The sequence below is a fragment of the Pseudozyma hubeiensis genome (assembly GCF_000403515.1).
Source record: "Pseudozyma hubeiensis SY62 DNA, scaffold: PHS58, whole genome shotgun sequence".
NCBI classification, from domain to species: domain Eukaryota; kingdom Fungi; phylum Basidiomycota; class Ustilaginomycetes; order Ustilaginales; family Ustilaginaceae; genus Pseudozyma; species Pseudozyma hubeiensis.
Genome location: NW_012133840.1, coordinates 313,610 through 339,796, shown reverse-complemented (window position 1 = coordinate 339,796; position 26,187 = coordinate 313,610). Strand labels below are relative to the sequence as shown.

Genomic DNA, 26,187 nt, shown 5'->3' with positions numbered 1-26,187 from the left:
TCCGGCGCTGCTATGCTCACTCGCGTCCCTTACATCGCCTACGCCGGATTGTTGTTCGCCTGCGCACACATTGCGCACGACAAACCCTTCAAGTCGAGCAAGACTAGAGAAGCGTCGACGGGAGGTCCTTACATGTCGCTGTTGTGAGTGTTAGAGAAGATGGAAGGTGATAGCTCGTCGCGAAAGAAAAAAGAAGCTGACAACTACAATTTCGATGATGGTGGTCCGGCAACAGATTTTCGGTTCTGGCTCTTTTCGCACTGATTCTACCGAAGGTAAGTGAACGACAACCTGCTCGTCGCGAAAGGGAAGAGACAATTGACCATCTCGCTTTGCTTTGCCCTCTCTTCGACTTTCTTCTTTCGGCACGCCGGCTACAACTTCCCGCGACTCCTCTGCGCGCCTTCTCGCATCGCACGAATTCTGTCACGGACCATGTGCCCAATATCAGCTTTCTCTGGATGACCCTCTTGGACTCACTCGACAACTTACCTCCGGCTAGGCATCGTTCGCGCCTATCCCTTTTGTAGCCGAGAGCACAGGTCAGAATGCACACGCGAAAATAGTAAGACTCGACGTGTGGAAAGCCGTGTTCGTGCAGAAGCAACAAACTCAAGCGATCAATGCGCACGCCGACACGCATCAATGAGAACAATGAGATGGGAGAAAAAGTGGAGTGGATTGAATCATCGCCGGCCGACGTGATGGGGGAAAAAAGTAGGATACGTTTGTGAAAACCGAACAAAGAGGACCAAGTTCAGGCGGGAGTCAAGCGGACTCGACCTGCCGGATTCCAGGCACAGGAGTGTCGCGGATAAGAGATCCGTCCACCCACCTGCATCAAAATATTAATAAAAATAATAATAATAAAATAAAGAAGGATAATGCGATACAGCACGCTTCGATCGTCAGTACATACATCATACATGCAAGAGGCAAACGAGACGACATCGTACTCACGGTACCGGTCTGTGCATAATGGACAGCATCAGGCGATCAGACAATAGTTTCCCGGCTGACCATTGCCGTTGTTGCAGGGGGTCTCCTCGCGCTCGGCGACGGAGACAGGGACGATCTCGAAGATAGCGAACATTTTTTGAAAGACGAAGGTGATGTGGTAAGGATTGGAAAAGAGAGAGATGTGTGTATGTGTGTGTGTGTTGACGAAGCAGGGTCGTTGATGAGGGGTTTGACACAGCCATTATATAACTCTGGGCCTTTCTCGCAGTCACCGCAATGGATCGAGTCAGCCTATGGCCACTTCGTAGCACCCCAATCAGCGCCTTCCGGCTGCGTTATTTGCCGTCTTGACACGAGGTTGTACCATTGTCTTGATCGTGACGATTCGATCAAAGGGACAGAGGATCTTTGAGCAGGAGAGCAAAGGAATTCGCACGAGGAAAACAAAGGGACGCGGACAAAGAGAACAAGTGAGCCGTAGACAAGGTAGATAAAGGAACGTGGAAATGAGCTCCGCAATTTATTTCCTTTCTCTCGCACGCTTTGGGTTTGGCGACAGTACCCTTTCAAGCTTTCTCGGCATCAGCAATGCCAACAGTCACAAGCGCTTGCAAATGAAAGGGAAGATGATGCACAGTATCCGCATGGACTAGTCGGAAGTCGCGCGCAGAGATCTGCGCGAGACACAAAGGACATTCTCGACATACAAAGGGGCGCAATAATGTGATTTATGGAATTAAATAAGACGATTTATAAAAGAAATAATGATAACATCAAACGATCTCTCGCTAGAAGTATTTGCGACGATTTGAGCGCATACGACTCGGAGCAGTGATGATGGATTCGAAGAATCCGAGGCAGGGCAGACTAGAGTCGTAGTCGATCGCCTGGTACGAGTATTTGGTTGCGGAGAGCAAGGCCCATGTCTTTTGTACGTCGCGATCTTTACTCAGCCATGCCATACTGAATTACTGCCAAAGTCAATGCAATGGTCAAGAACCCGCTGTCCTGCTGTTGTTGTTCACTTACTGTTTGAATCTTCCGAATCTATTTTCAAAATGCTCGTAGCGGAGTGGAGAAAGTCGAGACAAGCATGTTTGTTGGTCTCTCACCGTTCGAGGAAACCGCGGGTCTGACCACGATCGAGGAAGCCTGGGCGTGTTCCCAAGACACCTCAAGGCATGCATTTGTGTGACTTCGAGAGGCCTGTTGTGCGGAGAGATGGGTAGGACAGCCAATTGGTCTATCCAACGCAGACATCCCGCATCGAGATGTGTTTTGCGGTTCGCCCTGGTGAGAGGTGCAAAGGCACCTGGAGGTCCGAGCATTCCCAGTATGCAGCCGTGCCTTGTTGGGAGATGCGCTCAACGGGCTTGTTCGATGGTGGCAGGAAGAGGAGCACAAATTGGACGAGGTTGGGACGCTTGTGATGAGGGTTTTGACAGCCGCTTCCTATAGCTGTGGCTCGTCATTGAATCTCTATTGTTACTGCATCAGATGCTGCCCTTCTCTGTCAATCTCCCGCGGCTTTGCAATGGCTTTCCTATAAATGTGTTCTCGAGCGCCCTTGCCTTTCCCTTTCGAACCTGACATCGTGTTTGCTCTCCCCTGGGCCAGCTTTGCTCGACTTGTACCATGCTGAGGCACGTTCTTCGCCGGACACTCCGGAAGACGAAGGAAAACGAACGGATCGCTGCAGAAGCAATTCCAAGGCCGAGGGTTGGGGTTCTACCGGCAACCTGCCTGAACAGTCAGTACATTTGATCGACTCCGAGCGACTCTGTTCTTCTATCACTGCAGCTACGACTGACACGCTCCTATCCCCCGTGCCCACCCGAAAAATATCTCTACAGACGGTCTTGGATCGTTCAAGAAGCGAGGTAAGTCGTTTGAGGTCTTCCCGATCATCAGCAATTTAGATAGATTGACATTTTCATGCTTACAATCGATTAGCTACGACGGAAATCAAGGGACAAACAGTCGTTTTCCTTCCTAATGGGCGGATCAAGTCGATCTTTGGAAGCTCGGGCAACGTGTACACAGTAAGTTCTCCGCTGTTCTGCCGGTACACACAAGAGTGGAACAGCTTGCTGACAGAAGACGTTTCGCACCATCGAAGTCCCTTTTCCGTGATAAGAAAAACGAGGAACCGGAGAAGCCGACACACGTGGCTGTCAAGCCTTCATTCCAAGGGCAAGCTGCAAAGTCGTGGTCGGTACTCAGAGGCTACTTTTCAGCTGCTTGTGGATTTCCTCCGAAGAAGATTACCTTGTTTTACAGGAAGCAGGACAACGACGATCACTTCTCGATTCGATTGCTTGGCAGCACGAAGGGTCTTCATGGCCCAAGAACTTGCATCGATCAAGACTATCTTCAATCTCGTAGGTTTCGCCGTCTTGACACATAGTGATCGTTCATCACACTCACACTTGAAGAACATTTGATTTGCCCAGGCTTCGGATTGAACAGAGGCACTATGCAGCGTTCGCTCTACTATTTCCCGCAGCGTGGCGAAACGGGAACTGTCAAGGAATCCACGTATTGAATTTCAGACTTTGTAGACTTCGACTCTTCGCAATTGGACATCTACTCCACGCCGCTTAGACATTGGTTCTGTGGAGATGAGGCTCTTCAAATCGCTCCCGCTCCACCAGTACCTCGATATGGATGTCATCGACTCGAGAATCATCCAGATGCTTCATCTTCAGCTCTTCGTTGGGCGAGAGTGGGGGATGAGATAGATCCTCCGAGAAAGAAGGTCTTCTCCTGGACAAGGCACTGAATAGGAAGAGATCAGCGAATAGAAAGAAAAAGTTGAAGTGAGTGAGTACGGATGTCGGCAAATACACCTCGAAGACCTTGTGTGAGACTTACTCTTCTCGTTTCGGGAGCCTCTTGGGCGGCATTATGGCATTCCACCACTTGCTGAAATGAGTCACGATATCTCTGGTAAAACCAGTGCTCGTGCCAAGGAAGCCGAAGAATAAGAAACACGAAATAGCACTGGACAGAGAGCCGAGATAAAGAATGGGAAGATTGCGTCTGCCGACAGGTGATAGTTGTAGTAGTTCGATTGGGTACTGTCCGATACGACCGAAGTCGTAGTGCACATCTGCCCAAGATGTATAAGGATAGAGAATACTTCCGCCCGGGTTTCTGTTGAACAAATTCTGCATCTGGACTGTCCAGTTGACCGGCACCGTCCACAGAATCTCGACGCAGCTGAGACCAAAGAGTCGGACATATTGAGAGACGTTGATACCCGAGCCAGAAGAAGAGAGCACAGCACTCAGCTGACGTCTGCGTAAGTACAGCCAGTATGAGCAAAGTACTGAAGAAGCGTTCAAACGAAACTGACGTCAGTAATCTACGATGGCAAGTGCAGGCCGATGTCAACTTACTTGCGTATACCGTTGCAATCACCGAGACGAGTAGGATCGGTAAGGTCGAGAAAATCACGGACAGCACCGAAGGAAAGATGGAGATTACCGGTCCAAATGTCTGAATGATATCGTATCGATGACCTTGATTGACAACGGCGAGTGCAACGTAGAGCACCGGAAGAAGAAGGCCGACGCCTAGCTCGATTCCGATCCGACGGCGCTTGGCCGCTTTCGTCATAGAAACGTATCGTGTGGCTGCGATTGCTTCAAGTCGGCGAAGCAACAAAGCTGAACAGCATTGGAATCCGAAAGCCGAAGCATACACGAGTCTGATCGCTGCAGGGCGGTTAGGAAGGGGTTAGTCACTACAGTCTTTCTGACAAGAGCAAGCTTGGAAAACTCACAAATCTCGCAGAATGGGCGCCATTTGTCTGTTGTCGAATCGTGCCAGCCCGCAGTGTTGATGGCGATGCAAGTGCTCGTGAAGAAAAGCCAAAAAATCGAGAGAAGCACAGGTATGTTGCCGGCTCGATAGTAAGATGGCGCAAGCGTGCTGACGAGCAGCGCCCCGGCAAAAGCCAGCACAGATATCGGAAGGGTGGATGGCATCTTTGCTGAACGGATGGGTGACAGTGTCGTGAATGCACAAAAAAGTTCGTTCTTCTTTATAAATAAGTCTTAGTTTCGTGATCCCGGATGCAATGAATATGACCTTGATCTCGTCAATTAAGAACGAGGATAGAGCTGGAAACCTCGTTCTGCGCGTTCACAAAGAAAAAGGCCAACTCTTGCGAAGGACTTGTGCAGAGTTTGTCCCGTCGTCAAGAAGAGCAAGTGTCTTGGAGCGGAGGAAATCCTTGCTTCGTGCGGCGCAACAAATTTGCTTCTTCTCATCAGCACAATGCATTGTCAACAGCCCTGAGAAAGCCAGCATCGAAATGCTGGCAATTCCTCTCCCACGCAGACTGAAAGAGGAGGACAAAGGAAGGTGAAGCCAAAGGGGGAAAATCACCGGTTTGCTGACGATCATGCAATGCCACGAATTTTTCAAACAAAGGGATTTCTTGGGCAAATTATTGGTGTCTTCGGTTTGTCCCACGATCAGCGTGAAAGGGGATTTCTCATTGTCCCACACCTCGATCCGTCCCATTGTCTGGAAGAGGATGAAACTTGGCCCAGAAATAGAGAAGTCGGCGCCAGTTTTTCAATCCGACTCACACAAAGCCTTTGCTTGGTTCGAACAGTCTGGACGAGGACGAGCACCTGGGGTCCCAAGCGATAGATTATGCACAAAGTCATAAAGGGTCCTTTCGGGGCTAACAAAGGGCGACTCTGCGACACACAGGGTACCCTCGGTTGGACAAAGGGTAATTGACTGGCCCTAAATGACAAAGTATCACATCAAAGGGCAGACGTTGCGGGGTAAAACTGACATCTAGGCCCTTGCTTGACGCATGCTTCGAAAGGGAACGCCGCCGCAACGAGTGCGACTCTCTGAGTTGTCTTCGAGCACTTCTCATCTCGCTGCACTCTGCTGCAGCGACGTGTTCGACATGAGGAAGAGTACCACCTCGTGGAAGATATTAGGAGAGCAAAAAGACGCCAAGTCGAATTCCGAACCCCATCAGCTCTCACATTCTCATTTCTACACATACTTCTACTCTCTCGTTCTCTCGAACATCCAACCACTCTTCTTCTTACAAAAATGTTCGCCATCTTCGCTCAGACTCAGACCTCCGCTTCGGAGCCCCAGCAGGCACTCGCCGCCAACGGCCGAGACAACGGTTCGCCCATCGGCTACTCTGGCTGCGTTATCGCCTAATTGTGTTCTTCGTCACATGCATAGTAAGTCGAACGACCTCTCAAGTGATCTGTCAACGAGCTCTGGAAGCTGACAGCCTCCTTACCCCACCGTCCGATTTAGTTCTCCAGATTGTCGCGTCTGATTCCCGCGTCGAGGCACTCTCCTGCCTCCGTCGGTAGCCGGAACGTAGATGATTCTACTCGTCCCAAGTCCCCCTCCTTCGTCTTCCACTCCCTCGTTCAAAGGCCTGCATCGACCTCGTTTTTTGGAGTTGATGTGTTGTGCCTGTTCAGACCCTCCTTTTTAGTGTCTCTTCGTGGCGCCACGTGTTCTTGCCGATCAAATCGAGTTAAAGCTTTTCCTCAATCTCTTAGTTGAGCCTGCCTGTGCTGCATTTCGGATGGATGCTGTATTGAAGGAATTCGTGGACAGATGATGAGACGGTGAGGTCCCGTACTTAGCACGTCGCCTGTGATTTACTGATGGCGAGACGGAGAGGGAGAGAAGCTAGGAGATGGTCTGTCTGATGCGTCCGAAGCTTCGGTACTGCGGTACCACGGTACTGCGATACCACTCCTGACCTGATTTGTTCGGCGATGCTTGCCTATCCTGCCCCGCGTTGTCTCAGTCAGAGACTGGAGTGAAGATCAACTTCTGGCTGGAAAGCTTTCGTCTTCGTTGCTGCAATTAACAACTTTAACAATTCTCGCAATTTCCACACCGGCTGAGTTACGAGGCACAAATCATCTTGAACCGGCGGACCCTGTTTTGACGTTCCACTTCTTCTTCTCCTCCCACCACTAGAGATCGTTTCCAGCTTACCGCTTCATTGGAAGAATGGCGACGGCAAAGATCGCCACTCTGGCCATCCGAACGCTTGCGAAACCCATTGCTACGCAGCTCAAGAGTCAGGCTGCTCAACATGAATCGTTCAAAAAGGTGAGCTGTCAACGACCCTCGCTGTCCATTTCGAGTGGTGGGACAAGGCGATGTTCGCTAACGCATTGATCCCTCGGCATTCGCGGTACGCAGATCTGCATCGCACTAGCCCAACAAATGCATCGTACAGAGATGGCGCTACGAACGAATTTGCTTCCGAATGGCGTACAGCAAAAAGTGCGTCCTCTCAACGATGCCAAAGCGATAGCCAACGGTGCCAACGCCATCTCCGAAGGGTTTCTCTTCTTTGTCGCTGCAGCTTTGATCCTCGGAGAAACATACAGAGGGTCTAGGAAAAAGGCGGAGCAACGAGATCGGACGGAGGACTCGCTAAACCAGCTCAAGGATCAGGTCGAGAACCTAGCGTCGGTGCTAGGGATCGATTTGGAAGAGCTGGAACGCTTGTCGGAGCAGAGCCGGGATGAAGGTGGGGATGTGGAGGGATCGCGAGCTGGTGGAACAGGGTATGGGAGAAGTGGAGAGGTGACGGAGGAAGCGGATCCATCACTGATCGAAGCGCGCTTGAAAGTATACAGGGAGAAGCAGGACGAGGATCTGAAGAACAAACAGCTGCAAGCCGCGGTCTCGGTGTTGCTCAACCTGGCGCTGAAGAACCGCTGGGTGGTGGGTCCGGAAGCGTTGGAATTGGAAAACATCCTGGGCTCCCGACCAACGACCACAGCGGCACCATCACCCACACCACTCGAAGAAAACCAAGCAGACACTGCAACGAGCTCGTCGACTTCGGGATCTCCCACAACTGCGTCAGCACCAATATCCAACAACGACGAGGACTCTGCGCTTCGACCGTCCATCATCCAACAGGTAGCCCTGGAAAGGGCAAAAGCGTTAGCGAGAGAAATACGGTCAGAAGCAGACGCATCATCACCACCTGCAGACGTTTCCCTGGCCAGCTTGTTGGCGCAGCACGGTCAAAGAGCATCGACGTGACGGTTTACACCCCATACCAGCAATCCACCATTCATCTCAACGGAAACTCTTTCGTCGTTGTCGGTCTGAGCTTTCGGCACGCATCATGAGGACGACACGAGCCACAAAAACCAATGATGAGAGCGACGAGCATGGTCGAGATAAAGTTCCAAAGTGGATATATATGAACGATATACATGGAATAGCGTTGGCCGGTACGCTCGAAGAAGGTATCGGGCAAGGGAAGGAAGAATCACGGAAACAGGAAGCAAAAGAGGTGCCAAGAGCGACAGCCGACGAAGCGACTCTCTCTTGTTGTAGCTCGATCTGAACGACTGGGTAGCACGGGAAACATAAAAGAAGCGTCGGGTATCTCGTCCAATACGTCAACGGGGGAGGTGTGTCGGCAAAGGAGCGGATTGATCGGCAAAGTCTTAGGGAATCGGTTCGGGTATCGCTTACGAATACAGCAATGGTCGAGCGAACGTCTGTAATCAGCTAATCTTTAAGCGGCACGAGGTCGAACGGCGATGGTCTCGTACTGAGCAAAGCCAAAGACAGTAGCGGTAGCCCAGATCTGCAGATCGACGCCGAGGTGAGCGAGGACGTAGTCGTAGGAGAAGAGCGAGCGCAGGCCTCGGATAAGAGCCGACTCGGGGACTTCGCCAGCAGCGACGCCGAGCACGGCAGGCGCAGGCAGGCCGAGGGCAGTGAGGGTGCTGTTGGGAAGCACGCGGGCGAGGAAGAAGAGCGCCGAGAGACGAGCCAGCAGGAACGAGTAGGCCGAGGGCTGGGCGCGGCGGTCGAACGTGACGAGGTGAGCGACGGCGAGAGGCACAAGCACGCTGTAGACGGCCCACAGCACGAGCGGGCGGTAAAAGTCCAGGCTGATCAGGCCACGCGGGTTGGGCAAGGTGATGGCCCAGTGAGGGAGGTAGCCGTTGATGCCCGACTTGGGGTTGACCACGGGGATCTTGGGACCGCGGCTGCCGACTTCGACATAGGTGGTGGGAAGCGTGGCGAGCACGAGGAGCAGACCCTCAAAGACGACGAGGAGGCGAACAAGGTTCTTGGTGTCGCTGAGCCAGGAGCGGGCGCGCACAAAGATCTTGTGGCCGTCCTGCTTTGCTTTGCGGTAGCGCTTGGTAGCTTCGCCCTGGACAGCGTGGAGGCTGGCGGTGACTTCGTTCTGAGCATCTTGGACCTCGGTGGTGAGCTCGTTGGCGGTGGAGCGAGCGTTGGTGGAGATGGTGTCGACGAGCTTGTCGAGCGACTTGCGCGCCTTGAGACCGCGTTGCTTTGCGCTGGCGGCGAGGTCGGTAGCGCTTGTAGGGATGGCGTTGAACGGCGTGGAGGGAGTTCCGAGGTTGGACGGACGCTGCGAGTGCTTGCGGGGCGAGCGGACCGACGATTCGGGCGAGTCCGAGGCGTCCGAGTCGCTGCGGAGTCACCAAAAAGTACGCATCACAAAGATAAGCAGGAAGGGTGTCAGTCACGTGCAATCATGGTTAAATTGTGCATCTGTCTGGCATACTTACGCGTTGCCGTTGACGCTGCTGGAGCGGGCGGATCGCTTGCGGCCCGAGTCGAGGCTGTCGATGAGTCCCTTGAAGTTGTCGTTGGAAGAGTACAGGTTCTTGTGGCTGATGAGGTGTTCACGAATGAGATCCTCGAGCTCCTCCTTCTTTTGAGACTGATCGAGGCCGATGCCGAGGGCGGTGGCGATCTCGGTGAGCTCGCCCTTCCTCTTGGCCTTGAGCGAGCCCTTGAATGGAGTGGACGACATGCTGTGAGTGTAGCGTCGAGCGCGTATGAGTCTTGGAGAGGACGGTGCACCGATGAAAGGTGGGCAAAAGTAGGATGAGGACGGGAAGCAAGGGTGATGATGTGGATCGGGCGGATGGATGGATGTGTGTGACCAGATGCAAGGGCGATGTACGACCTCGACGCCAAAGCGGATGGATTTCTCGTGGTACGGTAAAAGGCTGCACCCCGCCCCGCCTCCACACGGCACCACGACGTTGGATTTCGCGACGTGTTCGGTCACGCAGTGCGAGCCAATTTCTCACTGCAGCACTTTCTCTTTCGTCATTTTTGGACACCATTTTTCAGTCCAACTTTCCCTTTTCGGTCGAAAATAAAAGATAATCTAGATAATTCCGCATTTGTGCGATACACGCTCCTGTCATGGGCTTAACATGTTTGTTGTCCTCGCTTACATAAGCCAGAAGTGAGGCCAGCTACAGGGTTCACTCGGGACGGAAGGATGCTCGCCAACACTGACTACCATCTACGCGGCATCACGACTCAGGACAACGAACGAACGTACCCAGCAGGACAAGCACAGACTAGCAGATTACCATTACTCTCTCTCGCCGCACAGCCTGAGCACGGGTCGTCCTCTTCGAAAAGCACAGACATCATGTCGCAGACCCTAACGCTCTATCCGGTCACGGCGTTCACATTCACAACCAAAGAAGCGCAGCCCGAGGAGGATCCATCAGTCGCAGCGCGATTGCAACGCTTGCAAAACAACTATGAAGATCTCGGTATGAGAAGGACCGTAGAGGCGGTGCTGATGGTACACGAGCATGGACACCCGCACGTCCTTATGCTGCAGATCGCAAATGCCTTCTTCAAGCTGTAAGTCGCAGAACAGCATCGACCGCGATAGGCTTTCCCGGGGCAGCGGGTAGTGCAAATACTAATCCCATGTCTTCTACGCTGGTAACGAATGCTACACAGGCCAGGAGACTATCTCAAGCCAGGCGAAGACGAAGTGGAAGGCATCAAAGCTCGTTTGGACGAGAGGTTGGGGCCCGTCGAAAGCGATCCCAACTCCTTCGGTCCTAACGGGGAAGGGCGCAACAAGGATGATGGTGATTGGGAGATCCAGGATTGTCTGGCCCAATGGTGGAGGCCAAACTTTGAGACATTCATGGTAAGTCCATCGGGAAGATGCCAGCGCCGAAGAGTGAAGAACGCTAACCTCTTCTCCACCTCGACCTCCTCTACTGACGCACTAGTACCCTTACGCACCACCACACGTCACCAAGCCCAAAGAATGCAAGAAACTCTTCCTCGTCACCCTCCCACCGACCAGTACGTATCAGCCCACCTCGCTCGCCGAATCCGCCGCTGTCGCACGCTGCTCCCACTGACACGCCGACCCTTCCCCACTTCTACCTCTGCTTGTGCGTCTTACAGAAGTCCTCGCTGTACCCAAAAACATGAAGCTTCTCGCAGTACCGCTCTTCGAACTCTACGACAACTCACAACGATACGGTCCTCAGCTCGCCGCCATCCCACACCTCCTCTCCAGATACAACTTCATCTACTCGGATTGAAGTATCTTGCTCGCAGTGTACATCGTGTAATCATAGCTCCAAACACCCGTTCTTCCTCGTCCGTGAGCTGCGTTCACAGCGAGAGGCCTTCAGTTCCGCAGCACAGGCAGTTCATGCGGTGATCCGCCGAGACATGAACCTCGTCGTCACTCGCCATAGCAACGGCCACTCAACTTCATCGCATACTTTCACAAGCAAGGAAAGATTGTCAGGTGCGCCGCATCGATGACACGGGTTGCAAGATTGCGATTGCAAGAGACAAAAGACGGTACTAGTACAAGTTTGTGTTGAAATGATTTTTCTGTAATGTAGCATGACGCTCGAGAGGGTCGAGGGGTAGTAGGGTCGACAGGCAAAGGGGGCGATTCAAGCGCATAGATTGAAAGCTTCTCAACCTTGCGACGTCCATTCTTCCATCGAAACACGAAAAGGGAAAGAGGGGAAGAAGGAAAGGCGTGTCCACTACATCGTTTTGCGCAACGTCTTCGGGACGCTGATGACGAGATGGAGACGGCTCGCTCAGTGCATGCTACCGGACGTCGAGCCCGGAGCATGGCAAGAGCATGTGATGAGTGCTGCGCATACTGGTGTTGCTGAGAGTGTTGGTAGTAAAAGGTAGGGTTTATTGAATGCTGCTGAGGTGGGTTGGGTAATTTAGGGGTGCCAAGGGCATGGTCGTACCGACGATAGCATCAAGGCTTGCGGAACTCGGCCAACACGGGCAGAATGAGATTGAACGCTTGGTAAATCTCTTCTCGTACCTTGGCACCCGTGAGCACAATCTTGCCAGAGACAAAGATGAGCAGCACGACCTTGGGCTTGACCATGCGGTAGATGAGACCGGGGAACAACTCGGGCTCGTACGAAGAGTAGACACCGTGGCTGTAGGCAAGGCCCTCGAGACGGATGGGAAAGCGCACGTCGCACGAGCCGACAATGTTCTGGATCTTGAACTCGCTGAACTTGGCCTCAAAGCCAAGCTTCTGGATGATACGCGCGTACTTTCGGCTGGCAAGGCGGCTGTCATCCTCCGACTTTGCACCGGTGACCACCATCTTACCAGAAGCAAAGATGAGTGCCGTGGTCTTGGGCTCGCGAATACGCATGATAACGGCGGCGAAACGTTTTGGGTTGTACTCGGCGTTGCGTGCGTGCAAGGCGATGGTCTTCAAGTCAAGACGCACCTCCAAGTTGACGGTAGCAACAATGTTCCTACGTGCGGTCAAATAGCAACGGCGAGGCAAACGAAGTGTCAACACGAGATGGTCTGATAAACGCTTAGATCTATTGACCGACTTGGCGCCCACATCAGGGTGGCCTGTACGGATCACGATCAATATACTCACTGCAACGTTGGCACAATGCCGTGTACGCTCGAGAGGCCTTGCTGTTCGATACCCGCGTCCTTGCCGATAGCGGCGACCTTCTTGTCATCGTCGCCAGCACCATTGACTTTTGTTTGTGCTCCAGCGCTGACGCTGCCCTTGATGCTAGGGACGTTGTTGGCGGAATTGCCCGAGCCGGGCAGGGCGACACCTCCAAAAGCCATTTTGCTTTCGAGAGAGAAAGGAGTGATGATGTCGAAAGGACTACGCTATAAGCAGAGGTCGGACGAAGAGATGGCGTCGAGGGTGTGCGACAAGGATGGAAGCCGAGTTGCGAGAACGGGAACGGTCACGACGAAGACAAAGAGGCGTAATGGCGACGGAGCGCACAGAGAAGGGGCTAGGATCGATGGATGACCTTTTGAGTTGAAAGGGCCAAACTTTTGGTATTAAAGGCTACGATGTGCGAAAAGAGTCGCGTGCGCCAGAGCGGTCCTATCGCAGTGTTGTCGACAATCAACAGTCAAGGTGATCGCCGTGCGGGAAGGGCTACAAGTGCTACACGACAGTGTCACCGTCGACAAACAGACTAAGTGATGCTGCTGATCCCGAATGAATGGGATGGGGATGGCGGAGCTGACGCCGAAAGACCAGACAGTCGGACGAGATCAAAGGCAAGTCAATCAAGACCTCTTCGATCCAGATACGATACGGGCGAAGGCTGGCAAACAGAGAGACGCCTTTTTGACCGTGCTGATTGGGCTTTCGATGACGAGCGGAGTGCACCTTTTGGCGGCAGTGGTTGCGCGAAAAGATGTGTTGACAAGCTGTACTGCGGGTTGAGGGCGGCAACAGGCTTGCAAGATGGATGATAGCAGCAGTAGTCGCTTAGACTGAGTGTCGAGGCGGATGAATGTGGTGAGAAGGGAAGGCGGGAATTTCGAAATTCGAAACGGGGGGATCCCCGTCGACACCCCCTGGGTATATATACGAGTTGGAGTGCAACGCTGCGTACACTGTCCAAGTGCCGTCACAAATATCTTTTCCGCACTTGGACAGAGCTTTGTGTTTTCGAGGAAAATTCCAATCTGACTCCTGAATACGGGCTGAGTCGATAATACAAATATTGTATTTATGAGGCGCTTGGGGGTGGCCAGCTTTGTATTCGCAATCCTTCTCGAGACTCATACTTTTGAATTCAGAGACGTGGCCAATCGTCAGCTTCGGACTTTTCAACGCGTCCTTCCTGTAGAACTTCATTCGACGCGATTCCCCATTATTGCAACGTGTTAGAGTGTTTCAGATGGTTCGAGGACCCTGGATGTCTGCAAGTCTGACGTGCAACTCTTGACCCCTTCGTGCCGATCCTTCGTAGGAGCCTTCTCGTCGTCGTTTGAGTGTCCTCGTCTGAGCTCGAGTAACAAATCTTGCAGGTCTCTTTGGGCGGGGCGAACAGTGATGCGATAAACAGACCACACACCCCGCATGCTCTGCTGCCAGAGCAGCGCATCTCTGCGAGAATGACCACTGATGTTCAGTTCACCAGCGCGCGCGACCATCCTCGCTGGCGCACCCTGCTCGATGCTCCTGGCCACGTCGACAAGGGCAAGAAATCATCGGCGAAGCAAGAGGAGCAGCAAAGCCAACGGCTTGATCAGCTCAAGCAGCGATTCGGCATCGCCAGCGCAAGCAACGACGCTGCTACTCCTGCCAATGTAGCTCAAGATGTCAAGGGCAAATCCAGGGCAGCATCTGAGCATTCGACATTGGGTCCCAACTACAGCTCACAAGAGCACACACTTCGCAATGACTACTCGCAGCACTTTGTCGATACCGGCGCAGGTCAATTGCCAGGCAATGCGGTGCGCAACCCGTGGTCGAGCTCACGTTTTCAGGAGTATCCCAAGCTCAGACGTCTCGTCCAGCTCAAGGACTCGCTCGTCACTCGTGTCGCTCATCCTCCGACTTACCTTCGAGCCGACTTGAGACCGTCGCTCCAACCGTTCCGCGGTACGTCCCGTGCTGCCGATCAATTTCATTTGGGATCTTTGATCCCCGTCAAGTACGATGTCGTCGTCATCGACCCTCCGCTCGAAGCTTACGAATGGGAGGCCACACCGACCGCTTCGACCTCTGCTTCATCCACGCACAGAGCCGCAACGTGGACATGGGAAGAGATCGCTGCTTTGCCTGTACCGCAGCTCGCGGCAAAGGAAAGCTTCGTCTTCCTGTGGGTCGGCTCCGGCGCAGGAGATGGACTCGAGCGAGGCAGAGAGGTGCTGGCCAAGTGGGGATACAGACGCTGCGAGGATATCGTTTGCATCCGTACCAACCATCAGGAAAGCGACCAAGCAGGAAGCGGCACACAGCAGCCGTCGACAAGCTCCGCCTTCACACGATCTAGCCAGCACTGTCTCATGGGGATTCGAGGCACTGTACGCAGATCCACCGACGCTCGCTTCGTACACTGCAACATCGACACCGATGTGATGCTATGGTCAGGGCCCGAAGGAGGCGATGCGGTAGACCAAGGCGATGCAAGACAAGCGCGCATGAAGACGCTGCCCGACGTGGTCAGCAAGCCGCCAGAGCTGTACCAGACGATCGAAAACTTCTGCCTCGGCACGCGTCGCTTGGAGCTATTTGGTCGCAATGGAAATTTGCGCCGAGGATGGCTCACCATCGGTCTTGAGGTCGGACCGGATTCACCTGGGTGGCCACAAGACGGAAAAGTTGCTCTGCCAGATGCTGGTCTACCCATGCTCCTCGACAGCCAAGAAGAAGGCTTGCGCGATCACCTTGATTACTTGCAGATACCCAAACCGTACGACAAGGTCAACTACGATGCGAATTTTGGCGTCGACCGACCTGGATGTGACTTGCGCGACCGTTGCAACTTGGTTCCTTTTGTCGAAGAGATTGACCAGCTTCGACCCAAGTCGCCGCCGCCGCGGGGCGCAAACGACGCCTTCCTTCGCAACAACAATTTACGCCACAGAGCAGAGCCGCAAAACAGCGACCCGTTGCAGCATCGAGGCACGGTGACCGGAATGCCGAGCGGTCTCAGCAGCAATCCCACGCTCCGAACCCCGCAGCCATACTTTCATCCCGAGCACACTATGCCGCACGGGTATGGTCGCGCAAGGGCAACTGTCCCGTCGATACCATCGATGGGGCTGGAATATGGTGCTCAGTCGCCGCTAGCAGCGCGACCCCTCGGAGGAGGAGGAGGCGGCGCTGGCCTGTCAGGCATGGGTGCAGGAGGCGCGAGGACTGTCAGCGTCCCGAGCGGTAGCGACACCTTGAGTGGACCGCAAGCCAGCGTGGTGAAGGCGAAGGCATTGGCTGCCGCTGCAGCGAGCGCCACTGCTGCTTCCAGTCCTTCAGCCGAAGCTTCTACCGGATGAGGACCTATGCTTTCCCACGCTTCCAGAGCTTGTTCTGTAGCTGCGCCGTCGCATGTCCCGAAATTGTATTCATCGTCTTTCGTGCTGTTGCGGTCTGGCAGCGATGCCTTGCAGAGGCGTGAGAAAAAGTGATTGCGCAGCATTGTTGAGCTTAATTCGAACGTGTCCTCGAGATCAGGTTTTGTCACAGATCGAATTCAAAAGGACAGGGTGCGATGCATGGTGATCTGCGCCGCATTTGCACGGAATAGAGCGGCAAGCCAGCATCATCAGCCCAAAGTGTGACAACGTGAGGGAAAAAAAGCTGCAGAAGGGACCCGGCTGCCAACTTTCTGCGCTGGAGAGAACGATCGCATTGGTGAGTCCATCAGCACAGGGCGCGGCGAGACTGACCAACGATTTGATTCGCCCAATCCTTCCGCTAGCCCTCTGTCGCTGTGGATGTTGGCTTTGCTCCCTGCTTTCCGTCCTTGCCCTCGCATAAATACTCGTCTCGTTGTCTTGCGTCTCCTCTATTCCTTCTCGATAGCCAACTTGACATTCGCCCTCGCATCTTCTCGTTTCTCCTTTTCACGTCGTACCAGGCAATTCGACTCATTGCTCAAAGCTTGGCTAGAGTCGGCACCCACAGCGTAGGCGAAGTAAATCTGCTCACCATGCCAAGTGATCGAAGACGCGAGTCCGACAGCGAAGCCGTCGAAGGGGTGCGTCAAGCCGAAGCCAAGAAGAGAAAGAAGACTGGGTCTGACACGCTGGTTGCTGGAACAATTGTTCCACTTCGAACTTTGACATCACCACTGGCTTTCATTTGCTATCACGACTCCACAGTTGACAAGCGCATGTCGTTCATCGGACGGGTCCATAAACTCAAATTCGACGCCATACATCGCCTCATTTCTGTGGAACTCCAGTTCGACGACATCCACCAGGTAGACGTCATCATAGAACGCGGCTCCTGTCTGTACCGACATGTCTCTCGGATCGATGAAGTCTTGGCGAATGGAGAGCTCTTCCTACTCCGAAATGTTCTTCGATGGCCAGAAACAGACGCCTCCACGAGTGCCCCGACCAATCAGGAAAGGATCGCCCTGAACAGTCCGCCAGCGCTCGTTTTCGACAAATTGTCAACCTACAACAACATCTCTATGGAATGCCACAGCACCAAGTTCCGTGATATCGAAAAGGCGAACATAATTCTCGACGAAGCTATTTATCCGTCAAGTCCCGAGATTGATTCTGAGAGCGAGCGTGCCTCGTCGGATTCTCGAAGCATGGCCCCTCCTACCTCTCTCGCCGAGAACACCGCTGTCAAGGTCAAGACAGAACCGCGCAACTCCATCTGATTGAGATCGACTGTTTTGCAGGCAACTGATTGTCCGCCCAAGGATCTTGTTGCAATCAGGTGTTGGCGCAGAGGAGATCTAAGTATCACGGCTGTTACATGCCAACGTTTTGTCGCGATCCACTCCCTCCGATCTTCGACGTCTTCTCGTCAACATCACCCACCCACCCCCAAGTCATGTAGCGCCACCCCAGTCGCACACATAGCAATCCACCGTCGTGTTCGAGGTCTTCAAAACCACCTTGCATGTCGTGTTGAAGCCGATCACGGCCGTCTTGTTGGAATGAGCTCACGCCATCTCGATGTCGTCTCTCAAATCCAGAAGTTACTGGCGCACACACATTGAAACAGAATCACATAATGCCAGTTATCTTTGACCATGCATGAAATTACAGTCGGTCGGTGGAGCTCCAGATCGTCCGAGATCAAGAGCCAAGTGGGCGTTCCAGCGTAAGAGCAATTCTACGTTTCTTCTTGGGCGCTTCGGCTGCATCCGTCGAGCTGCTCGCCTCGTTGCCACTACCAGCTGTTCCAAGCGTCGACGACTGACTCGGCATTGCCAGACCCAACCCGGCAGGCGATGACGCGATGGCCGAAGCGTACGCTTCAGCAGCCGATCCTGACCCTCCCGCTGCAGGCGCAAGCATGGCCGGACTGGTCATCTTGGGCGTGTTCGGCGCCGAGCCTGTCGATTTGCCCTCGGCAATGTGCGCAGGAGCAGGCACGCCAGGCGCAGGAGCCTTCAACGCTGGCTGAGCCGAGAACGCATACGGAACACCCAATTCTGCATAGTCGAACACCACCACCGAACAGTATCCGTCCGTGGAAGACATCATGAGCGTCTGACCATCGGGTGACCACGTGAGGTCGGTAAAGCTGGCATAGTGCATGTTGCTGAAGCAGCAGATGGGGCCTGTTTGCTGCGTGTCGTAAATCCATACGCTGTCCTGCGTCGCTACTGCGTATACCATGCGGTATGGAAGGCCGATGACGCTGATACCGCGCGGTGGGGAGCGTGCGTCGTGGCGTGTAAAGTGCGGTGATGTTTTGTCCGATTGCGACGGAGATGCGGATGGTGCCGTGGCGCCCAGCGTGGGGGAGAAGGCGGCTTGCGATGATTCCGTTCTGAGGGAAACGGTCTTTTGCTTGCCAGCCTCGAGCGGGATGGTCGGGTGAGGTGCCATGCCTTCGTCATCGTCTGCAGCGGACGAAGCACGCGGAGTCTTGCGCAGCTCGTACAGGATCGGAGAGAAGCGCACCACCAACGTCGCCGTCTTGTGTCCAGGCAGTACAGCGATGGGCGCGTTCGAACGGGAGAGGTTGCCCCTCGCATACAGATAGACGGCGCTCTTGTTGGCCGGACCCAGTTGAGGACTAGAGCTGGCAGCGGCAGCACCAGCAGAAGCAGGGTTGAGGCTGGCGGGGCTTTTTCGAGGCGAGAGGTGGACGGTAGGCGACGCTGGTTGAGGAGGCGGATCAAAGATACCGCTGGGCGTTACAAGCAGGCCACCGTCAGGGCTGAAGGAAAGGCGACGGAAGAAGCCGCTAAAATTCTCGTCACCGTACAGTCGCATCGAGGCTTTGGCGAGCGGTCCCGAGAGACCCGACGCAGCAGCAGCTTGCATGCGCTGCTTGGGTGATGGCGGCGCTCGGATGGCAGGCAAAGGTGGGATGGGCGAAGGAGAGCGGATGCTGCGGGTTCGGGAAGCTGAGCGGCTGACGCTGCCACCTCTTCGACCGGCATCGCTGGCAGCTGCACCGCTAGCGACCGAGAGTCCGTGCTCGGCGGAGCTCGCTCCTTGTTTGATGCCATACGAGCCTGCCAAGGTGGAAGCGGGCGCGAGGGAGGTGGTGCTGGTAGGTGGCGAGCCCACGTCGAAGTTGCTGCCACTGAAGCTAGATCTGCGGCTAGGCGTTGTCTGTGGTGGGTTCATGGCGTGTGCAGCGACGGCGGCGCTGTTGGTCGAAAAGGGACTGGGTGGTACTGAAGCGACGGGCGTAGGAGTGCTCGCACGTGCGGCAGCGTTTGCAGCGACTGCCGCGGCTGCTGATGATGGTGGTGCACCAGATGGAGTGCTCGCGCGGGCCACAGCTGCGCTGGTGTGTGCTGGGTCGATGGGAGTGCTGCCACGTTTGGATCTGCCACGTAGACTGGCGACAAAGCTGTCCCTTGCGCCCTCTCCATCACTAGCCTGGCTGGCGTGGCTGCTGGTGCGTCGGGGCAATGCGGGCTTGGTGTAGTGCTGGTCAAACACGTAGCCGCCGGCGCTGCCATTTCTGCGATGCAAGTCGAGCTTGGCGTTCTTGCTGACAAGCTGCGAGGATGTGATGGCTGCGTCTGAAGAACCTGCGGCAGACTTGTCGTTGGCATCTCGTTCGCGATCGTGTCTCCGTGTTTGGAGGTTGTGGACGTGAACGCTGCGGTCGCTGCTCTGCGTCGCGATGAACTCGTTGAGAGGATCCCATGCGATTCCTTGTACGTAGTGGTTGTGTTCCGAAATCTCGCGGATGACGTGGCCGTCTTGAACGTTGATGATGCGCGCAACAAAGTCGGTTCCTCCGACTGCAAGCGTTTCGCCGTTGGGGCTCCAGGCCATGTCGTAGAGCTCTTGCTGTGTGGCGCGGCACATGAGTTTGACGCGCCAAAACTCTTTCTCGAACTGACTCTCGCCCTCGAGCGAAGAGGCGACGTCGCCGAAATTGGGTTTGTTACGGTCGCTGGGTACCCAAAAGAGGACGTTGCCGTCGTCACCAGCGGTTGCGAGCAATTCACCTTTTGGACAGAAGCGTACGACATTGACGACGCCCGAGTGTCTCTGAAGCGTAGCAAGGTACTCGACGCGAGGAGGGTGGGGTGCAACGACAGCTGATCCCGAGACGGCAGCTGCGCTGGCCATTGCTGCGGGGGAGGGGATGTTGGGATGCACCATCCAGATGCGCGCGTTGTTGTCACCGCCCGCGGTAGCGAGCCTCCAGCTTTGGCCTCCTGCCATGACGGGCGGTGGAGCGAGTTTGGATGACGAAGCTACGGGGCCAGTGGCCGAGGCGATCGCTGAAGCGGCGGAAGAGTCGATCTCGGACAAGCCTTTGCCAGGTGCGAGGCCCGCGGCTTGGCCCATGTTGTGATCGAGGACACGCCTGAGGTGGTTTGACGGAAGAGGTTGGAAGGAGCAGCTGTAGATGGGCTGGGTGTCGTGCCACCGAATCTCGAAGGTGACGGAGCGCACCATGATGGAATGATGTTATAGGGGGTTCAGATAAAGCGTGTGAGACGCGGTTGCGATGGAAAGGGCCAGTCCAGCAGCTGTAACTCTCAGAAGCTCGCTCGAAGATATATTGCTCCGATGATTGTTGCCGATGGTGTCAGGGCCCCGTGCCGGCAAGCGAGCCAGATAGTTGTGGATGGTCGGACAGGTGCACGCAATGGCAGTGCTTGATGCTCGAGACAAGGAATGGGAAGGCGAGAATCGAGTGTCGGCGGTGTTGCCCGCAAAGTCAGTGCTGCGATATTGATGACCGAGTCGGTCGAGCCAATGGTTGGCTTGAGGCGCTCCGTGATGAAGACTGACGGGTGAGAGTGGGCGTTGCGTGATACGTAGAGAGGAGCACCGAAGTCTTGTGACGCGGCGAGGTCGGGCTCTGGGCGGCGGTAATGGCAGCAGCGATTCCTTCCAGAATAGGAGGTGATGGTCGAGAGAGATGGTGTTCGAAGGTGACGGTGTAGAGATCGAGGTGTGAGGACGGGACAGCGAAAAAAGTGCGCCGTTGAGGTGAAGGTGGTGCGGCATACAGACGTTGCGCGACACTCGCGGGAAACAAAACCGAGCGGCAGGAGCCGAATTGTGTTTTGTGAGCTTTCAAAGCGTGGTCGAGCCATCGTTCTTCGATTTTTTTTTGGCTCGTACGATTTTGTTCTCTACACAAGTGTCACGAAGCTCGCAAAGCTTTGTCAAAGTGCTCACCATCGCCGAACGGCCAACTTTTTGATTCAGTAGCCATGAGAGAAAGCAGAGCAGCCACAACGATCGAGTGGGAGCGGGTGAGTGAGTCACAGTGGCTAGGCATTCGTCTGGAAACTGCGAGGCGAGACGGATCGTCTGGTTCCAAACGGAAAGAGCCTTCGGAAGGGAGGTCGGTCCTCGGTCCTCGGTCCTTCTCCAGCGGCTCAGTTCCCTCAATGCAACCGAGCGCGCAAGTTCATACGACAAAGGTTTGCGGAAGCGCTGAGCAGTCGAGCAGTCGGCCATTCAAAATCTAATCTACTTCGAAAATCCACTTTGCATCGGGCAGCGCGAGGATCATGCCCCTGCCACGCCCGCGCGCGCACCCTCAGTCATTGCTTCGAGTTGGTCGGTTGCTATATCGTGTGTTGTCTCATCGCTGGTTGCTCGTCCTTTGCTCGATCTTTGCTCAGTCTTTGAGTGTGATCTCGTTGATGTTCGACCCGACCCCCCCTTTTATCCAGCCTCCTTGCGTTTCAAATCGAATAATTGTGCTGTCACAGGTTTCCAGGGTCTTGGCCATCTTTTTTTCCCCTTGCCTTTTGCAGCCTCGCTCGGCACCTTTGCTCTTCCTTGCATCAGTCACCGCTGCACTGGTGACTGTAGATGGATCATCATCACCGCCCGATGCTCGCTACAACTACCTCAATCTCCTTTCCGAGTTGCTCGGCTGCAGAGATCTAGATTCAGTTGCGTTGACGCACAGGCAAGAACAGTGTTCCTTGTCAATTGAGACGCGTCGCGTAGAGTTGACCTGCGCGCCAAACCTGGCTCAGCTTGTATCGATGTAACACTTAGTGCAATTTATTGTTCGCAGTCACAAGCCCACAGTGTACTTCTTTGGTCTCGCACTCGCAGTCGAAGGTCAAAAGCGAAAATGCGCCAACCGGCGATCTGCAATTGCATCTGCACAGCCAAGTATCTACGGCTTCATTCGAGCGGGAACCCATCGCCGGATCGCCACCTCCTTGACAGCATAGCTCTTGCCTTGCCGCAACGATGCGAAAAAGGCCTCGGGCGTCGTCAGCGTTTCGGGCGGACATCGCTTCACCGAGGGCACAAACACGTGCGCCAAGATAAGCGTCTTGAGCACCTGACTCTGCACACGGTTCACCGTGCTGAACCACGTCCAGTCCTTGCGCCCTGCGTTTGGGTGCGGCGCGAACGGGCTCGATTCCTCATCTTGGGCGTCCTCGTACGATGGAATGACGACGACCGCAAACTCGGCGTGCGAGAACACGGGTCCTCGCTTGTACAGCAAGAGATCGGCGCAGAACTTGATGCCCGTCTTGACCACCCAACCCAGCGAGCGAAAGTGGTGGTAGGCCACGTAGTCGATCAGGAACGGGTTGTCGGGTCGCGCGTACAGCTTGGATAGATGTCGTTCCGCCAGCCCTCGCTCTCGCAAATCTAGCAGCGAATGTGGCAACCGCGACTGCAAACACGCCGTGTAAAATTCGCCGAGCTCGAGGCGCTGCGAACTGTGCGCACCGTCGCCGGTGTGAATATCCAGACAGCCGAACATGGAGGAGAGGAAGAACGCTTCTACCAGCGAAAGCTGCATGCGCTCGACGTCGACCACATCAATGTCTGCTGTCCCCTCGTCGGCTTCGTCTTTTGTTGCTGTGACAGCTGTCGCGCCCTCTTCGGTGGTCGCCTGCGTCGCCTTCCGTGCTTGGCTCGCTTTCACCTCTTCGGCAAAGTACTTGAGACCCTTGATGCGCGCTACACCAGGTACAATGTCAGGCACTTCCTCTTGCCCCGTCCACAATCCTTTCTCTTCGCCATCGAGCTGCTCTTCCACCTGTCGTTCAATGTCCGCCATCAATCGGTCGTGCGACGCTCCGGGCGCTCGATCCGCTTCGGTGATGTCACCCCCTAGCGCCAGAATGCCATCTGGAAGCTGCTGTCCGGCGCGGACGGCTGCTCGAGCTCGTTCGATTTTGAGCGCCTTTCGCTCCTCTCTCCTCTGATGTGTAAGCTGTTCTGCTGTCATTCGACCCTTTCGCAGTGCATCGATCTCGTTGACCTTGCGCTGTCGCCATGTAGGTTCGGATCGTGACAGATTGCCCTTGCCAAAGAAGCCACGCTGCCACAGAAGTCGTATGCCTTGATCAAGCTCTTCTACCCAGATTGTCTGCAGTTGCCGGTCGTAGTAGACAGAGACCTTTTCCGTTTCCTTTGCGCTGCCCTCGATGGCAGAGGCAGCAGCCGGCTGGCTCGAAGGTGCGTAGTAGCCGAGAGTGAGAAGTGTGCATATTGTCGACCAAAGCGTGTGGTCCGAGGTCTTCGCATCGATGGCAGCATTGTTGGTGACATCCAGGGCGACCGGGATTGGTTTGGAGTAGAGCTGGTTCTTTTGCGCTGTTGCCTTCTTTCCTGCGCCAGTCACTGCACGAGGCGCAGAACCTTTAGCGCCGGCCTTGGAGGACTCGGCCGCATTGTTGTAGGACCAGCCTGTGGTGTTCCTTTGCCTTGGCATCGCGGCTCGACTTGGTTGTCCTTCAAGAGTCGGTGGTGATCCGACAAATGTTGCAACGTGGAAAGGGCCGTTGATCAGTTTGCGACTCAAAGGGTCCGGTTTCAAGACAAAAGTCAAGAGGTGGAGCTGTCAGACAAAAAGTTAGATTCGGAAGATCCAGCTTAGTCACGATGACTTTTCTTGTACTTTTCGATGTGGCGGAAATGACACAAAGGCCGAAGGTGCCAATTTTGAAAGCCGCGGTCTTGCACAAAGCGCAGTTCGTCTTCCTGTCCACACCAGCTCCAGCTCCACCATACACTCACCGTACGAGCTCAACACATCAATTGGCACCTGTCACCTTGGATCGCACAGTCTCGCATACATTTGATCGCTTCGGTCAAACTTCGACTTATCTCAGGATCAACCGCTAGGATAGCAGCAACTGCTACTTATTCGTCAGAATGTCGGTCGCCGCTCCATCAAAGTCGCAGATCTTGAATCTGTACCGCAAATACTTGCGGACATCACAGTCTTTCGTAGGTACCGCCTATTTGATTGATCAATCTGCTGTGATATGAACAGTGATATTGACGAAACTTTCTGCTCTTGATACGAATGACAGTCGTCGTACAACTTCCGCACATACTTCCTGAGACGATCTCGCGACATGTTCCGATCCACGCTCTTGCCAACTTCGCAAGCAGCTCAATCGTCTCCTTTCTCCAAACAAGGCTCCACTACTGCCAAAGTCTCGCCCTCCACACTCTTGTCTCCCGAAACTCTCAAGCAGCCTGCTGGCTCGAACGAATCCATCTCTGCAGCCTCGTTGACCGACCAAGAGAAGCTCTCCAAGTTCTACCAGACTGCACTTGCAGACCTCCAGGTGCTCCAGAGATCGGCACTGATGAACCGTCTGTACGAGGGAGAGAAGTTGGTGGTCGAACAGCCAAAACTCATCGTCGGCGGTGGTGGTGCGGGCGCAGAGGCTTCCGTAGGTGGAGGTGGTCAGCCAACTTCCGGTCCACAGAGTCCCGGCGGTGCGCCTCCCAGCTCGTAACCACCGACCTTTAGCCACACTGTATATACACTGTCTTGATCGCATGTTGAGCGAGACAGTCTTCATGTCATGCTGGATGGAATCGATTTTCGATCGGCTTCAGCGTTTGTGTGCTCAGTTCAGTCGATGTGTGGTGCTTTAAATGTCAGGCGCTGCTCGTGGACAAGGGTGTGAGAAGGAGGAAAAAGGAGGGCGTTGTTGCCCAGTTTGTGGCTGCTGGCTTATATAATGATAAAGTACAAAAGATACGGACCCATAGAATGAACGCGAGCGGCGTCGTGAACGCATGTCTGTGAATCGTGCGACGCCTTTCCTTTTTGTGTTGGCCATTTGCTCTTGGTGGCAGTATTCGGCAGTCCGGTAGACCAAATCGACGACACGAGAAGTCCTTGCGCTCGAACCGTCGTTGTTGATGCGCAGTCAAAGACGCTGCTTAATAGTAGCCGCCTCGTCCGCGACCGCGACCGCGTCCACGGAAAGGTCGTCCACGACCTCGACCACGGCCGCGTCCTCGTGCTGACAAACCTGGCATGTTGGTGCGCTTGGCTGTCACCTTGATCAGACGTCCTCGGAACAGAGACTCGTTGAGCACCATGGCATTCGCCACCAATGATGGATCGGCAAACTCGACGTACGCAAAACCTTTGGGGTGCCCTGTGAACTTGTCGCAAAGAATCGTGACGCGGTTGATTGTTCCGCAACTTTGGAAATGTTGTTGCACCTCTTCCGGTGTCGCGCCGTAGTCGACATTACCGACGTAGATGCTTCTTGAATCGACCTCTTCGCGCTCTTCTTCGGAAGGATGCAATCCAGCACCGCCTGCCTCGCCTGCGGCTTGCTGGAGTTCGCGAAGCTTGGCCGCCTCGGCCTCCATCTCTGCTACTCTCTGCTTCATCGCCTCGATCTCGGCGTCCTCGTCCGTCATTGCAGTTCCATCAGCCGTGGCTTCTGTTTGAGTTGGGTCCGTGCTGGATGCATCTGTGGGCTGAGCATGATGAAGGTCGCTCGTGCCTGCCTCTGAGAGCGATACTTCTTCTTGGTGTGATGCCATAGAGCCTGTATGCTTTTGTTTCGTTATAGCGGTTTGTGTATATATTTAGTCGACAGTGGATCGATTGCCTGATGCTTCTTCAGCGGGTTCGTATTTGATGGTGAGGGATGAGCGCTATGGCGATGATAATGGTGATGGATGCGGGGCAAGAAGGAAGAAAGGGAGAAGCGCAGCACG

At 54.6% G+C, this 26,187-nt stretch overlaps 8 protein-coding genes across 8 annotated transcripts; 3 read left to right on the top strand and 5 right to left on the bottom strand.

Annotated features, from left to right (window-relative positions):
- Positions 1–768: 768 nt before the first annotated feature.
- On the bottom strand, positions 769–4,581 carry PHSY_006242 (STE3-like pheromone receptor; the record flags this gene model as incomplete). The annotated part of the gene is made up of 5 exons (XM_012336845.1): positions 769–835; positions 2,904–3,019; positions 3,618–3,738; positions 3,835–4,291; positions 4,362–4,581. 5 exons carry the CDS (start codon positions 4,579–4,581, stop codon positions 769–771), a joined length of 981 nt encoding a protein of 326 aa, XP_012192235.1.
- A 2,403-nt stretch (positions 4,582–6,984) lies between these two features.
- PHSY_006241 (hypothetical protein) lies at positions 6,985–8,037 on the top strand (the record flags this gene model as incomplete). The annotated part of the gene is made up of 2 exons (XM_012336844.1): positions 6,985–7,086; positions 7,180–8,037. 2 exons carry the CDS (start codon positions 6,985–6,987, stop codon positions 8,035–8,037), a joined length of 960 nt encoding a protein of 319 aa, XP_012192234.1.
- Positions 8,038–8,521: 484 nt separating this feature from the next.
- On the bottom strand, positions 8,522–9,802 carry PHSY_006240 (hypothetical protein; the record flags this gene model as incomplete). The annotated part of the gene is made up of 2 exons (XM_012336843.1): positions 8,522–9,455; positions 9,555–9,802. The coding sequence occupies 2 exons, from the start codon at positions 9,800–9,802 to the stop codon at positions 8,522–8,524; spliced, it is 1,182 nt and encodes a 393-aa protein (XP_012192233.1).
- Positions 9,803–10,282: 480 nt separating this feature from the next.
- PHSY_006239 (hypothetical protein) lies at positions 10,283–11,363 on the top strand (the record flags this gene model as incomplete). Its single annotated transcript, XM_012336842.1, has 4 exons — positions 10,283–10,659; positions 10,762–10,957; positions 11,043–11,118; positions 11,224–11,363. 4 exons carry the CDS (start codon positions 10,283–10,285, stop codon positions 11,361–11,363), a joined length of 789 nt encoding a protein of 262 aa, XP_012192232.1.
- A 692-nt stretch (positions 11,364–12,055) lies between these two features.
- PHSY_006238 (hypothetical protein) lies at positions 12,056–12,912 on the bottom strand (the record flags this gene model as incomplete). The annotated part of the gene is made up of 2 exons (XM_012336841.1): positions 12,056–12,575; positions 12,710–12,912. 2 exons carry the CDS (start codon positions 12,910–12,912, stop codon positions 12,056–12,058), a joined length of 723 nt encoding a protein of 240 aa, XP_012192231.1.
- Positions 12,913–14,208: 1,296 nt separating this feature from the next.
- Positions 14,209–17,438, top strand: PHSY_006237 (hypothetical protein; the record flags this gene model as incomplete). Its single annotated transcript, XM_012336840.1, has 2 exons — positions 14,209–15,818; positions 16,625–17,438. 2 exons carry the CDS (start codon positions 14,209–14,211, stop codon positions 17,436–17,438), a joined length of 2,424 nt encoding a protein of 807 aa, XP_012192230.1.
- A 424-nt stretch (positions 17,439–17,862) lies between these two features.
- On the bottom strand, positions 17,863–20,667 carry PHSY_006236 (hypothetical protein; the record flags this gene model as incomplete). The annotated part of the gene is made up of 1 exon (XM_012336839.1): positions 17,863–20,667. One exon carries the CDS (start codon positions 20,665–20,667, stop codon positions 17,863–17,865), a length of 2,805 nt encoding a protein of 934 aa, XP_012192229.1.
- A 1,693-nt stretch (positions 20,668–22,360) lies between these two features.
- Positions 22,361–25,884, bottom strand: PHSY_006235 (hypothetical protein; the record flags this gene model as incomplete). The annotated part of the gene is made up of 2 exons (XM_012336838.1): positions 22,361–24,046; positions 25,513–25,884. 2 exons carry the CDS (start codon positions 25,882–25,884, stop codon positions 22,361–22,363), a joined length of 2,058 nt encoding a protein of 685 aa, XP_012192228.1.
- Positions 25,885–26,187: the final 303 nt, after the last annotated feature.